At 43.5% G+C, this 13,390-nt stretch overlaps 2 protein-coding genes across 13 annotated transcripts in view; one reads left to right on the forward strand and one right to left on the reverse strand.

The window, feature by feature from the left end:
- The window catches only part of TOP2B (DNA topoisomerase II beta), a 60,578-nt gene extending 59,536 nt beyond the window's left edge, over positions 1-1,042 (forward strand). For both annotated transcript variants that reach the window (XM_042043045.1, XM_042043046.1), the window contains exons 35-36: positions 258-355; positions 558-1,042. In XM_042043045.1, coding sequence (XP_041898979.1) covers positions 258-355; positions 558-719 — 260 coding nt within the window. In that variant the 3' untranslated portion in view covers positions 720-1,042. The remainder of the gene's footprint in view (positions 1-257; positions 356-557) is intronic.
- A 54-nt stretch (positions 1,043-1,096) lies between these two features.
- Positions 1,097-13,390, reverse strand: part of RARB (retinoic acid receptor beta) — a 317,576-nt gene continuing 305,282 nt past the window's right edge. For all 11 annotated transcript variants that reach the window (XM_042043055.1, XM_042043054.1, XM_042043058.1 and 8 more), the window contains 3 exons: positions 7,017-7,221; positions 5,553-5,711; positions 1,097-2,525 (listed from right to left, as the gene is read on the reverse strand). In XM_042043055.1, the coding sequence (XP_041898989.1) occupies positions 2,329-2,525; positions 5,553-5,711; positions 7,017-7,221 (561 nt within the window). In that variant the 3' untranslated portion in view covers positions 1,097-2,328. The remainder of the gene's footprint in view (positions 2,526-5,552; positions 5,712-7,016; positions 7,222-13,390) is intronic.

Below are 13,390 nucleotides of genomic sequence, written 5' to 3' on the forward strand. Positions count from 1 at the left end.
CCCTGTCTTGAACTGACAGCTTGAACTGTCAGGGTGAATGGTGACTGTGGAAGAAGTAGAAAATATTTAAAACTGAGAATATAAAAAATACTGTATTATACTGCTGTTGTGAAGAAGCTTGAGTAGTGAACTGGTTTTGAACTTAACATGTAGACACACTAAAGTAATTTCACTAGGGGGTTTTTCAGTTTGATGAAGTCTGGAGTTTATTAAAAAAAAAAAACCAAAACAAAATTAACTCGTAATCTCTCACCTAGGAAAAGGCAGAGGGGCAAAGAAAAGGAAAGCATCTGGTTCAGAAAATGAAGGCGAATACAACCCTGGGAAGAAAACACCCAAGTCCACACCAAGCAAGGTCAGTGCCATCTATGCTCTTTTCTCCTTGTAAGAAGAACATCATGGATTACTTTACAAGTTCTTATTACAAATTGCTAATATGGTAATGGAGGCTGAGGTGTCATTAGAAATCAGATGCTAGAGAGGTTTCTTCCCATTCTGAATATTAAAATGGAAAATGTACAAAGCATCACAACTGATTTGTCTTTTCTTTTCTAAAGAAATCCAAGAAGGCTGCTTTTGACCAGGATTCTGATGTGGAAATCTTCCAGTCAGGCTTTGCCTCCGAAACTGCCCCAAAGCCACGGACAGGCCGGGCTAGAAAAGAAGTTAAATATTTTGCAGAGTCTGATGAAGATGATGATTTTGATATGTTTAATTAAGTGCCCAAAGAGCACAAAAATGTTTTCCAACAAGTATCTTGTGTTGTCCTTTTGTCCCCTCTGTCGCGAACTTTTGTACATTTGACTTATTTTATGTGATAATGTAATTGATGGTTTTTATTATTGTGTGTAGGCATTTTAACATTTTGTTCTTACACCTACAGTTTTATGCTCTTTTTTACTCATTGAAATGTCATGTATTGTCTGACTGGCTTGTAGAGATGTTCTAGACAGCTGTGCTAAAGCACATTTTAATTGTCATGGTTGCAAACAGCAAACCTGCTTTTTGAAATGAAGTTTAAACATTAAAAAATGGAAAACTACTCTGTGTTTGTGTGTGGAAAATTTGGGCTAGACGGACTACTTCTACACAATTCTTAAAATAAATATATTTTATTCTTTGCCAGGAGACTCCATGGAAAAAGGTAAACAGTATATGAACATAGAAAGCATTGTTAAACAATCTCAATGTACAAACAGAGCCAGTGAAAGTACATCACAGACTTGCTAGAATATATAAAAAAAAAAAAAATTCCACTAGTGCTTTAAATGAAACCTAAGAAACTGACACTTTAAATCTGTTAACCATTCTACCACAGTTTTCACTCTGCTTCATGGTGATTTAACAAGGCCAGGAAGGCAGATTCTCTCCTTGTGTTTCTGGAAGTCCTAGCTGTAATTCCCTAGCACCTGGAGGGCTGGAAAACCCAGCTGATTCCTGGCAGTTGATTCTTAAGGAAATACCCTGGACTCAGTGATTCAAAAGCTGTGAGGCTTGCTGGTTATCATCCCATGAAGTTTCCCTAATGGCTTGTGAACAAGTAAACAAAAACATGGTAACATTGAAAAGTGTTTCTGCCTTGGAAGCTATAGCACTGCTGTCGAAATGGAGCAGGTAATTGTGGAGCTAGGTCACCAGCCAGCTAAGAAACCACTTCTTTAAAATTTAAAGTGACATTAACAGTGGAACAAATGACATCTGAATAACTGAGCTGGCAGTTAATGCTGATACCGATACCTCTTCTGCTGGGGCAGTGACGTTTTGTATACTTTTTACAAGGAAGGAGATGCAAACTGAGGGCAGCAAGGACAAGTTTTCATATTTCAACTAAATCAGATGGTCCTTTCAACTTCCTTCTCTGGATGTGTACAGTAGTCCATGTCCTGTGGTTGGTGTCTTGATTGTTTTAGGTATGAGAGACAAAAGGAAAGCACCAAACATCCAGTATGGAGAGTACAGCCATACATTTGTATGTACAAAGTCATCAGAAATGCAACCAGAATTTGAAGACTGAGATCTGTCTTGTCACCATGCAATATTGAGTGTTCAGAGAAGAAAACAGAAGCTTAACTATTTTTTTTTTTTTTGCATGAAATGGCTGATTTAAAGTTTCAAAAGTTTGCATTTTCTAGTTTTAAGAGTTTAAACAGCAAGGAGTATATATCGATACATATGAAAATTTCTTGGTCCTTGTTGAGTTTATCTATATATATATACATATATAGATATATATTAAGTCCAGAAACTAAGCAGCAGTAAAAATGTTTTTCTTGCTTTTCATCCCTGTACATAAGGTATTAGGAATGTCTGAAGTAGCTGGAAAATGTCTTATTCCACCATAGGGGATTGACTGACACTGCTGTTATCCACTGAACTAGGTGAGATACTGGGACTGTGTTCTGCAGTATTTCCATGTGAGGTTGGTGTCAGTGGTTCATGTCCTTCAGAGTTCTCCAACATTTCCTGAATAAGAGGTGGCATGGATCCAGGAATTTCCATTTTCAGTGTAATGACACGTTCTGCACCTTTAAAAAGAAAACACAAAATCCTTTCCATGAGCATGATTCATAATATTTCTGTTAGCATTACAGTAGTAATTTCAGGCTGTATTTTGTTCATGGATTTGGTGTCTCCTTCTATACTTCTTGCATACAAATGTGTGTGAGTGAACTGCTTCATGCAGTTCAAGAGAAAGGAGTTAGGTGAGTGCTCCTTAACAAATTAATTCAAACCTATGACATAGCAACTGATATTTCAATACAGGTAAATTGGATGAGCTGCCTTTTTTCAAAGAAGGAACCAAAATGGCATTACATTATACCGAAAAATTAAATCAGACTGTGATCATGTAGATGTCTTTATAAACTGGAATAACATTTAGTCTTTATTCTGTACTGGATCTGCAAAGAATGGCAAAAGTTCTGACTATGGTAAATAGGTGAGGTGAATCCTGCAAGAGAACTGCAGTGATCTAAGTCATAAACGTTTCTTTCCCGTAGAGAAAACTGTGAAATAAGATGCAGAATTTAGCAAACAATTACTTTATAAAAGAACACATTCAGGCAAAAGGGGCAAGCTGCTTTCTCTGTTCTTCAGGCATCTTGTCTTGTGCTAATGAACCACCAAAGTGTGCAGGAGCCCCGAGCACTGCTCAGCTCTGCCTTGGCTTGTCATGTGTAACAGGCATTTGTATGCAGAGGGGGCTCTGCAGGTGAGTGCATGCAGGATTAAACAAAATTACTGCATCAATCATGACCACTCAGACTGGGAGCCAACAACAATTGGTTTAGGGAAGAAAAAAGCCCAACACAAAGTCTCAGTGTGTGGTCAGCAGGCAGGGACACAGCACGAGCATGGCACAGACACAGCAGCCAAGACCCTGCCGGACACAGGACAGGCAGTGCTGAGGGACCTGTGCATCAAGTAATTTATAGCCATAAACCTCAGCATTTGTGTTGCTCAGGATTCCTGATCATCTTAAAATTGGAGTCCAATGGAAGAGGAACCTGTGTTTTTTTAAACAAAAAGAAGAAACAAAAAAAAATACAGAGAAAATAGTTTGGTTATCAATGAACCATTCCAGAGGAGTGATCCTTTGGAAATACTCTGCTTATCCATGCTGCTGCAGTGGAGATGCTGGAGAGAGCACTGGTCACTCCAGACTGGAAAGGAGCATTTAAGTGTTTATGCCTTACATGAGGAACATCAAAAAAATAATCTACAAAGGCAGTGATTGACTTTCCAAATGAATGCTGATTTAAAAGTCTCTTAAATAACTGTAGTGGGAAAGCCATTAATGCAGAATGATGCTGAGAGCCGCTTTGAAAACCAGCTGTAGTCAGAGCTGTGCTGCTGAACTGAATTTGGCCATGTTAAACATCTGCTTTCCTCTGCTATGTCTGGTGCAGTGAAGTGTTTGCGTGGTCATTCAGTGCAGAGCCAGAGAAATTTTTCAGGTTTTGCAAACTTCCAATTTAATCAGGGGATAAGAGAACTCAGGTGAGAAGAACTCAGAACTGCCTTGCTTCAGTCCCACAAGCACTTCAGGTTTTCGTTACAATACCTCTAATGCCAAAGGAGGCACTCTCAAGTGTTTTGGATTCACGCTTTCTTTGGTGATTGCTTTCAGGGATCAGGTACCATCCAAAGTCATTATCGTCTAATGTACATCTTTTCAAATGAAATTCAAGATATCCCCACCCCTCCAGGACATCACCATCCCTTGGTATGATTTAGTTCTACTATGAAACAGTAACAATATAATTAAATACTTAGAATGAAGTCTTTTCTTGTGAATTGAATTTAAAGAGACAGGAGTTGTGTTTAAGGAGCGGGAGGGCTCTGGTAAAGAATCAGGGAAGTGGAAATGAATTTCCCACAAACACAAACAGCGGAAGGAAAGGGCTCCTCTAAATGCTTTTATAGCTCAATACTGCTCTAAGTTTATTTTGTAGATTCAGTTGGATGGAGCTTGCTTTACTTGAGGGTGAAGTGAGAGCTTTAGATAACCTGGTAAGTGGTTCCTTTTTAGGATACTTCTGCTTCCACCTCTGGTGTTTCCCTTCCAAGTTACTTCTTTTGGTTCTAATCAATCCAACTGAATTGCTCACTTCTTTTTATAAAGATAGCTATAACTTAATCTTTTAACTTGGATTTATATTGTTTAAAGTGGAGCAGTTAAGGTTTAAATTTAAAACAAGTGTATTTAGTTGAGTGAATTAACTACTGGGTTTTTTCTCCCCTGAGTCTTCCCCTAAATCATGTCAAATGAAATCAGTCATCTTCCCAAAAGCATAAATCCAACCTACACAGGTACCTGCACATACAAGCTTGTGTGCTTGCTTATCTAGGGACAGCAAATCTGTTGCTGAGTAAGCAGAGTAAGAAGGTGGAACTGCATCAACACCAGAAGAACAAGAATTGTTGCACTTCAGACTCTCTGTTTTCAGACTGGTACATTGGGGAACCTGTTCTGATCAAATGAAAGCATTCAGCTACACCTGTGCTTTAAAGACTGTGTGTATTGCACAGGATCAATCCAGCACATACAAGACTACACAAAATGTTGAAACTGATCCATGTTTAGGCACGATGAGTTTGGAATAGAGGGGCTGAATTTCCAAAATGCTGGACCAAATCAGTTCTAAATCTCCAATACCTCAGACCACAGTTCAGGGGAATTTTGGTTGCACAAGTGTTTTCTGCAGTCTGTAACCAGACTGTTTTTTAAAACCCATTGGTGATACGAAGCACATGTTTAGCCCCTTGTAAACATTAACAAAGTTTTATCTTGTCCTAAAATGTCTAACAAAGACTTCATGCTAATGATTTGCTAAGCCACTTGCACCTACAACATCTTTTTCACTGTCAATTGCATGGAGAATGGAGCACCGTGTATGTTTAAAGGAAAACCAATTTCAAGGCAGGAATTAGGTAAAGAAGCTGGGAAGAGAAAGGTCACAAGGACCTTTCTTAGATGTGTTAGGTGTTGAGGCCAGTTCCTCTGAAATGCAGCACTGCCACTCCTGCTGAGTTACTGGGAGACACTGTACCTTTTGCACTGATGCTACGAAGATCCGTGATTTTCATTAAGATCTTTGGGAACATATGAGGCTTGTTGGGTCTTCTCTTTCGGATATAAATTTTCAGTGCTTCAAGCAAGGGTTCCTGAAGCTTATCCACTTTCATTGGTTCTTCAAGGTCCTGGCGATCTGTAGGAAAGTATCATATCGCTCATATGATTCTAAATATTTATTTTTTAAAATAAACTCCAAACCACAGAAGCTCCTCTGTGTTCTTGATTAGAACTCCATGAATTTCGTTCTCCGCAACACAACCCACACTCTACAGTGAGCGTTCCATAGGAAAAGGATAAACCAAGGCCTTCTGAAACTTGGGTTAATTTTTTTCCTTGGTGACTGGAAAGGGTTGAGTGGTCAAGAATTACCAGTTTGCTCTTGTACCTCCCTCTCCCTGCAAACGATATTTTTGAATTAATTTTGTATGTGTCACGGATAGGCTACCCAGGTACACATAGAGATTACAGCTGGTTTTTGTTACCAGCTTGGTTTTGTTACTGCTACAGTAAGGTGAGTTACCATCAGGAATCAGCAGATGGCAGTGCTGGCTTGAGTGACAACAAATGCCACCCCTCTACACCAGGACGCACCAGTCACATATCAATGACATCTTAGGAGCCCATCAATGCTTTTGATGTGTTATGGTTAGAGGAACATAAAATCAGAATGATTTTTGTACTAAAGGGCCACTGCCAACAAAGACTGACTCTTGCTTTTCAAACATTCACTAGTAGCACCCAGTTTATGTTTCAACAAAATGGCCCAGGCTAAACAAGGTGTGTTTCTATTGCTAATCCAGATTTTTGCCAAGGAGGAGAGAGACCAAGTGATTAAACCAACAGAAATTTAGAGATTGTTTTGGAAATTATCTGAGACTTCACTTTTTGTATTTTAAACTCGTGATTTTACTTTTGAGTTGCCATCAGTCCCAGCTTGGAAGTGTAATACATTTTTTTGCTAAATAAAGTTATCACCAATGGCTTCCATGTGACTGTAACCAATGCAGATGCACAAAATTATATTTATGAGTAAAAGCTGAGTAATTGGGCATCTTGCTGTAAGAAAGCTCATTCATGCAGATACCCATACACTGCTTAGCAAAAACACAGCAGGACCAGGTGATCTCCAGAGGTCCCTTCCAACTCCAACCATTCCGTGAGGTATCTCAATGCCCTTTGTCAGGTAAGCAATAGGACTGGTTTCCTGACAGAATGATTCCATTAATTTTTTTCAAATTATCAGTAATAAAACCAGTAACTATCACCAGCGGAAAACAAACCTTTAGCAGCAAGTAGTTTATATAATAAATATCATAATGTTACATATATATATATTTTATACGTGTAAGTAAAGGAAAGCAAAACAAGCAGAACATAAATGAAGACATCATCGGATCTGTCCTTTTGAAATGCATCAGAGTTCATGCTTGTACGATACCTCCACAGATTAGGCAGATGGCACTGAGGAGACCTGTTTCTGTATCATCCATTTCCAAAGGCAGGAGCTGGTTGGCAAACGTGAACACGAGATCAGTCAGTGGGCCAAATCCGGCATTGTGCATCTGAGTTCGGTTTAGGGTAAGGCCATCTGAAAAGGTCATGGTGTCCTGTTCCGGTGTGTATCTTGTGCAAATTCTAAGGATCTGGGGGAAAAAAAAGAAAAATGGAATCTGAAGAATTTAATCCGTGAGAGGTTTGTTGCATTTTCTCGGTGTGGCGAATGACTCCGTGGAACTTCAGTACTTGGTCACGTCAGAACAATCTGAAAACAAAACTCCAGTCTGTGCAGTTCTAGCACCATAAAAACTCTCAGGTACAACATAACTATACTCTATTGACTATGTGTATTTCTTGTAACACAAACCTAAGAACAGAAACTTCCCCCTAGGTATGAAATAATGAAAACTTTGGAGCAACTCACCACTCAGGTCACCAACATTACAGTGATATCCACAAAACCAGGTCTTTAATTAGTCTGCCACCCACACCTAAGTATAAAATGAGATTGATCTGATGAACTGCTGATCTGATCCAACAACATCCTGAAAGCATCTCACCTCCTCGAACAAATGCCTATCTCATTGATTTTGGGGATCAGTTTTGCACGGCAGCACTTCCCTGGGTTGTGTCTTTGGCAAGGACAATGTTGGTCTGCGGTACCTTGTGACAGTGAGTGCGGACAGCTGTGAGCTGCTGAAGAGGCAGAATTTTGGGGTGCCTTCCCCTCTTCTGTGAGAGCAGACAGGCAAACAGTGCTATGGGGACAAAGCCCTCCATCTCCCCAGCAGCTGCAGGTAGGGTCTCCTTGGAGAACTGCTCGCCTGGGAGCTTTCACCCTGCAGAATATCACTTTGCACCTCCAAATGGCAGCACACAGGACTACTGGCAGCCCAGCTAGCGGCCCAGGAGTTGGCCCAGCTTTTCTTTTATAGTGTTTGTTACTTCTGTGTGCTGTAACACCAAACTTCCTCACCAGCATGTTGGCTCCCAGCCTTCCTCCAGGCTCTGGCGCTTCCCCCTGCAGAGCCCCAGCAGTGGCAGACCCTGCCTGCCTGCTGCAAAGCTGCTGACAGTGTCGTTCGTTCCTGCGCACACCCAGACAGCGTTGGCTTTGGCAAGTTTGCCTGTATGCCAATAGCCACCCAGTGCTGACCCCAGATGAAAGAGCCTTCGAGGGGAGGATGGGGATTCACACCTCTAACTGGACAGGGAGCGATGCAAAACACATGAATAAAACACTGAGGATGCTCTACAATTTGTAAGTAAATGCCTCTGGGGCACGGGCAGCGTCAAGAGCCCTGTCACAGAGGAGGTGGCAGCGCGGCCAGAGAGAGCGAGTGTGTGCGTGAACGCTTCCACCTCTCAGAGCAAACGCAGGATGTGTGCCAGGATAGATTCTTTGTGGCACAGGATCATTTGTACAGCTGCAATTAATGAACACAGCCTTAAGGACCAAATGAAAGAGACGTCCATCATGTTGACATATTTCTGTTATATATATCAATGCTTAATGTTTAAAATAATCAAGAGGTGGGAGAGGGCTTATCCCTAAACTAAACTGAACTAAAACCCTGCTGAAGTCAGGCTGATTAGCTGAGCTAAGACTACAGCTGTGTTTTTTCAGGGCTTGACTGTATTTATTTCCCATCGTACTTGTTTTAAAGATACAACAAAAAAGATTTACATGAATGTAAGAGAGCACTGGGAGAATTTAATTACTCCTATGGCTGCTGAGGCTCTGAGTCAGAGGCCCCAGCACACAGCAGCTGACCAGTCTGGGCTTGGTTCTTCCACTTTCATCTTTGCCTGCCAACACTATTCCAAATAAGCAGGGAGGAGAATGAGGAGAACACGGTCTGTAAGACACCTATAGGGAAGCTTTTATTCTCTTCTTCAGCTCCTTGGTAAGAGACTTAATAGGGTGTATTTCTGCAGATGGATCTTCAACTATTTTCTATCTCAGCAATAATCTTATCTCACATTCTGGGCATACACTGAAACACTGAAACTTTGTGTGGTTGCACAGGCATGTTTCACATTGTTGTCTTATCCCCGAATTAAGAGTAAATTTTTGAAATTATTTAAATCAATGATCAAGAGAGGCACAAATACAAACACACAGCACATGAATTCCTCAGTGACCACAAATTTCCCATAACATATGTCATCTTAAAAGGCTGCTGGTTGCTAGATTTTATGTAGTAGCCAATGTATTGTTCAGGATCATTAGAAAAAATTAACATTATAAAGCACAGCACCCTGTCAGTAAGAGGCAGCATCTTTACCACATTTGGAACTGCCAGTAACCACTGGCTGTGCTCCCCTGAAGTTCACTGTGGGTTCCTCTTTTAAATCATTAAAAGATTGTATAGAAAGGAGGAGAAGCATGGAGAATATCTGGTTTTCAAGAAAACAAAGGTTCAAAAGCTGCATATTTATTGTGACACCCAAGAGCTGCTTGGTTTGCTTCTCTCGTGGCACGCAAGAGGAACTGGAGTGCAGCTCTTCCCACCCAAGGTCTGCACAGGCAGTCACTGCCTTCCAGTAAGGGTGCATGGCCAGCAACCATAAGGTATCCAACTTTGGGAGCAACAAGGCTCTGTACTTCTTACCTGGTACTGCTTTTCCCTTAGCTCAGCCGGGGAGAAAGGCAGCCTCTTTGATTCCAGTGCTGTTTCAATTGGTAAGCCTTAGCAAGGAGAGTTCCTCCCTTCACAGCCTCAGGACTCCATTCCGAACAAATCAGCAGAGCAGGATTGGGAGCTTAATTGGGCAATGCCGTGGTGTTTTCCCCAGGCTGCCTACAGCTTCTCTGGCAGCTGCCCAAGCAGGGCTGGCAGATATGGATCCCCCCAGATCCTCCCTCAGAGGGCAGGTCTGGACACCAGCTGCTGCACTCCCCAGAGATCCCTGCCCAGAGGGACTGGGGTGCCCTGGAGTGATCATCTCCAACAACCCAGAGGCTGAACACACACCTGCCACCATAGACCAGGCTGCTGGCTCCCTCGCAGCAAAGCTCCCTGTGTTTGCTCCCCAGTGCCACAAGCCGCACTGCGTTTGGGGGTGCATGCTAGGAGTGCTCAGCAAAGAGACCCCCGGGGCTAATGCAGAAGAAGAACTTCCAGGCTGGATCCTCATCAGGAACAAATCTGGAGTGACTCAGCCTCAAGCCAGCCCCTGTGTGCATACACAGAAAGGGACCTGCAGGGGTCCTGTGAAATTTATAATTAAAACATAAAGTCGTGTAGGATTAAGCTACTTCCAGGCTTAGGCAGCAAGTAGGACAGGTTTTTGTTGAAGGCAGCCTTCAGGCCTCCGTACCCCAAGGGCTGCACCAGCTGTCAACTGGAGGAGCCTGCAGCAGCTCCACTGGGCACTGGCACAGCTGAAGATCAACTATGTGTTTTCAGCAATGCACTTAGCTTGACTGCAGCAATCAGGTCTCAGGTTTCCTCTGCATTCCTTTGACATTATCCCACAACACGCTGTTATTAAACTCCAAGACAGATCATTTGAAATGGTGTTTTTCTTTTTTTCTTTTTTTTAATTTCTGTCCTTCATCAAGATCTGTGAAATGCCATGGATATTGCTGATCGCTGCTAAACCGTTCTTGGGCAAACTTCCAGTGTCAAAGTGAAGCTGATTTCAAGCTCATATTCACTGAAGAACATATGGGAAACATCAGCACTTCAAAATAAGAAATCATGGTATCTTTCTCCATTTTAAACTGAACTCCTAATGTCCTCAAAGTTGTTTAGATTTTGCAACCAAGCCAAGTATTTTAGTTGTCACTCTGCTCCTAAGTGCCACTTGCAGCCATAAATACGGTTCTTCCTCGTTATTAAAGGGCCCTTTGTTTTAAGGAATATTTATATATTAAAGCATTAGGGATTCTTACGAGCCCGTCACAAAATGCAAAGCAACAACCCTACCAGAGGCACAAAACCAAAGTCAGCAAGAAAGTTGCATTTATAACCTTGTTGCTACCATAGAATTGTTATTCATTTTAAACAGATTAGGTAGGGCAAGCCAGGCCTATTTTTTAAGAAATCCTGTTGTTAGACACTAGCTGCCTCAGCTGGCTGGGACAGTTCCCTGAGAGGAGAAACCCAGGCAGGTGACTCTGAAGCAATGATGCCCCATGGTGCTGCCAAACCCCATCAGCACAGGCTGTTCCGCACGCACAAATTCCTTCCTGGCATTAACGCACAGGGGTTTACAACAGAAAGCAAAAATTACATCATTTAGGATTAGCATTCAATGACTTCTCAGGTTTTTATCCACTGGATTTAAGACAGACTGGGTTCTGGATTCTTTCCACATTTATCTTGCCAGAGCTCAGCAAGGCTGGGGATGCTTGGCTGCTGCTGGGCCAGTGTACCAGCAGACAGAAGCACTCACTTTTACAGGGGCTATTGACTGAATTTTAGTAATATTTATCCCTAAAACTTTTGGCACCAGACAAGATATAAATTCCACGATCCTCAGTTGGCGCCTCAAGCTGCCTCAGGAAGCTTGATGTTATTTCCCTTCCAGAGTTACTGTTTGTTTGTATATAAAACAATTATTTGGCTCATACCCATCAGAGTTTACTGAGCTCCTGGCACCATTTCCTTTGTAAGCCTGTTTAAGAGGGGCTTAAGCATTGTATTGGTTTGGCACAGCCTGGTTTTAGGTAGCAGGGAGGCCACAGAGATGGCTCCTGTGAGGAAGCTGCTGGAAGCTTCCCACCATGTCCGGCAGAGCCAATGGCTGGTGGCTCTGAAGACGGACACGCTGCTGGCCAAAACTGAGCCAATGAGAGAGGTTGGTAACACCTCTGTGATGACATATTTAAGAAGAAAATCAAAGATAGTGGGGCACTGTTAATTCCAGCCAGAGAAGAGAAGGTGAGAACATGTGAGGAAACAACATGGCGACACCCAAGTCAGTGGAGAAGGAGGGGGAGGAGGCGCTCCAGGTGCCAGAGCCGAGGTTCCTCTGCAGGCCGTGGTGAGGACCATGGTGAAGCAGTTGTCCCCCTGCAGCCCATAGGTCCATGGGGGATGCAGAGATCCACCTGCAGCCCATGGGGGAGGTGCCCGTGCTGGAGCGGGTGGGTGCCTGGAGGAGGCTGTGATCCAGTGGGAGACCCAGTGGAGAGAGAGGGCCCTTCTTCCAGGCTGGAGCAGCCTGTCCTTGGAGGGCTGCACTCCGTGGAAAGAGAGAGCCCCGGCACAGCAGTTTTGGAAGGGCTGTGTGCCTGTGGGAGGGGCTCACGCTGCAGCAGGGGCGGTGGGGCTGCTGCTCCTGAGAGCAGACCCATGCCAGGGAAGTTCAGGAGAACTGTGCCCCGTGGGAGGGACCCACGGCCTCACAGGGGAAGGACTCCTCTCCTGGAGCAGCAGAAGGAAATCTCAGTGATGAACTGACCAAGCCCCCATGCCCTGTCTCCCTGCACTGTTGGTGGGAAGGAGGGAGGAGTGGAGGGCTGGAAGGTGTTCTAAAGGCTTATTTTATTTCTCATTATCCTTCTCTGATTCTGTTAATAATAAATTCACTTCGCAATTTAAGTTGAGCCTGTTTCGCCCTTGAAGTGTTTCTCCTGGTCCTTACCTCAACTCATGAAGCATTTGTAAATTTTTTTTTTCCCCTTTTCCCTGCTCTGCCCAGCTGTGGCAGGGGAGGGTGAGCGAGCGGCTCTGGTGAGTGCCTGGTGCTGGGCCAATGTCAAACCACAACAAGCATCCACAGCCACAGGAACCAGCTGAGCAGAGACCTCGGCAGGGTCTATAAATGCTTAAGACTCCCCATGGCTAGTGCTGAAGGGCCGGCGGGCAGTGAAGCCGGGGTCCTGCTGGCAGGGAAGCCTGTCCACCCTACCTGGGAGCCCCATGCTGCTCCTCCCGCATACCGGGCTCTGGGAACATGGCCAGGGCATGGCAGAGCAGCAGGATCATGAGGGCACACTGCTGAGGCTCACAGCCCTGCTCAGCAGAGCTCACACAGCCTGCACTTGGGTGCTCGGTGCAGCAGGAGGGGGAACAGGGCTCGCTCTGTATCTCAAGGCACAGCAAAATGAAACGTTTGAAACACTCATAACGAGGACAACTGGCTTGTTGCGGGGGTGGAAATATGTGCTATTGAAACTGCTCCAGTACTGATGTTCAGCTTAAATAAAGATAGAGAGTGGCACTGCAATTCCGATTATGTGCAGGTGATGTGGGTTTAATGGATACAGCATTTCACAGGTGGCGCGCACACTACACATTACTGTGTCATGGTAATTATCCCATTTTCTTTTTAAGCAGCCCATAAAATAGTCACATAAAG

The sequence above is a fragment of the Corvus kubaryi genome, unplaced genomic scaffold, assembly GCF_017639235.1.
Source record: "Corvus kubaryi isolate FWS band 111438036 unplaced genomic scaffold, C.kubaryi_AGA036_p1.0 37398, whole genome shotgun sequence".
Classification (NCBI taxonomy): Eukaryota; Metazoa; Chordata; class Aves; order Passeriformes; family Corvidae; genus Corvus; species Corvus kubaryi.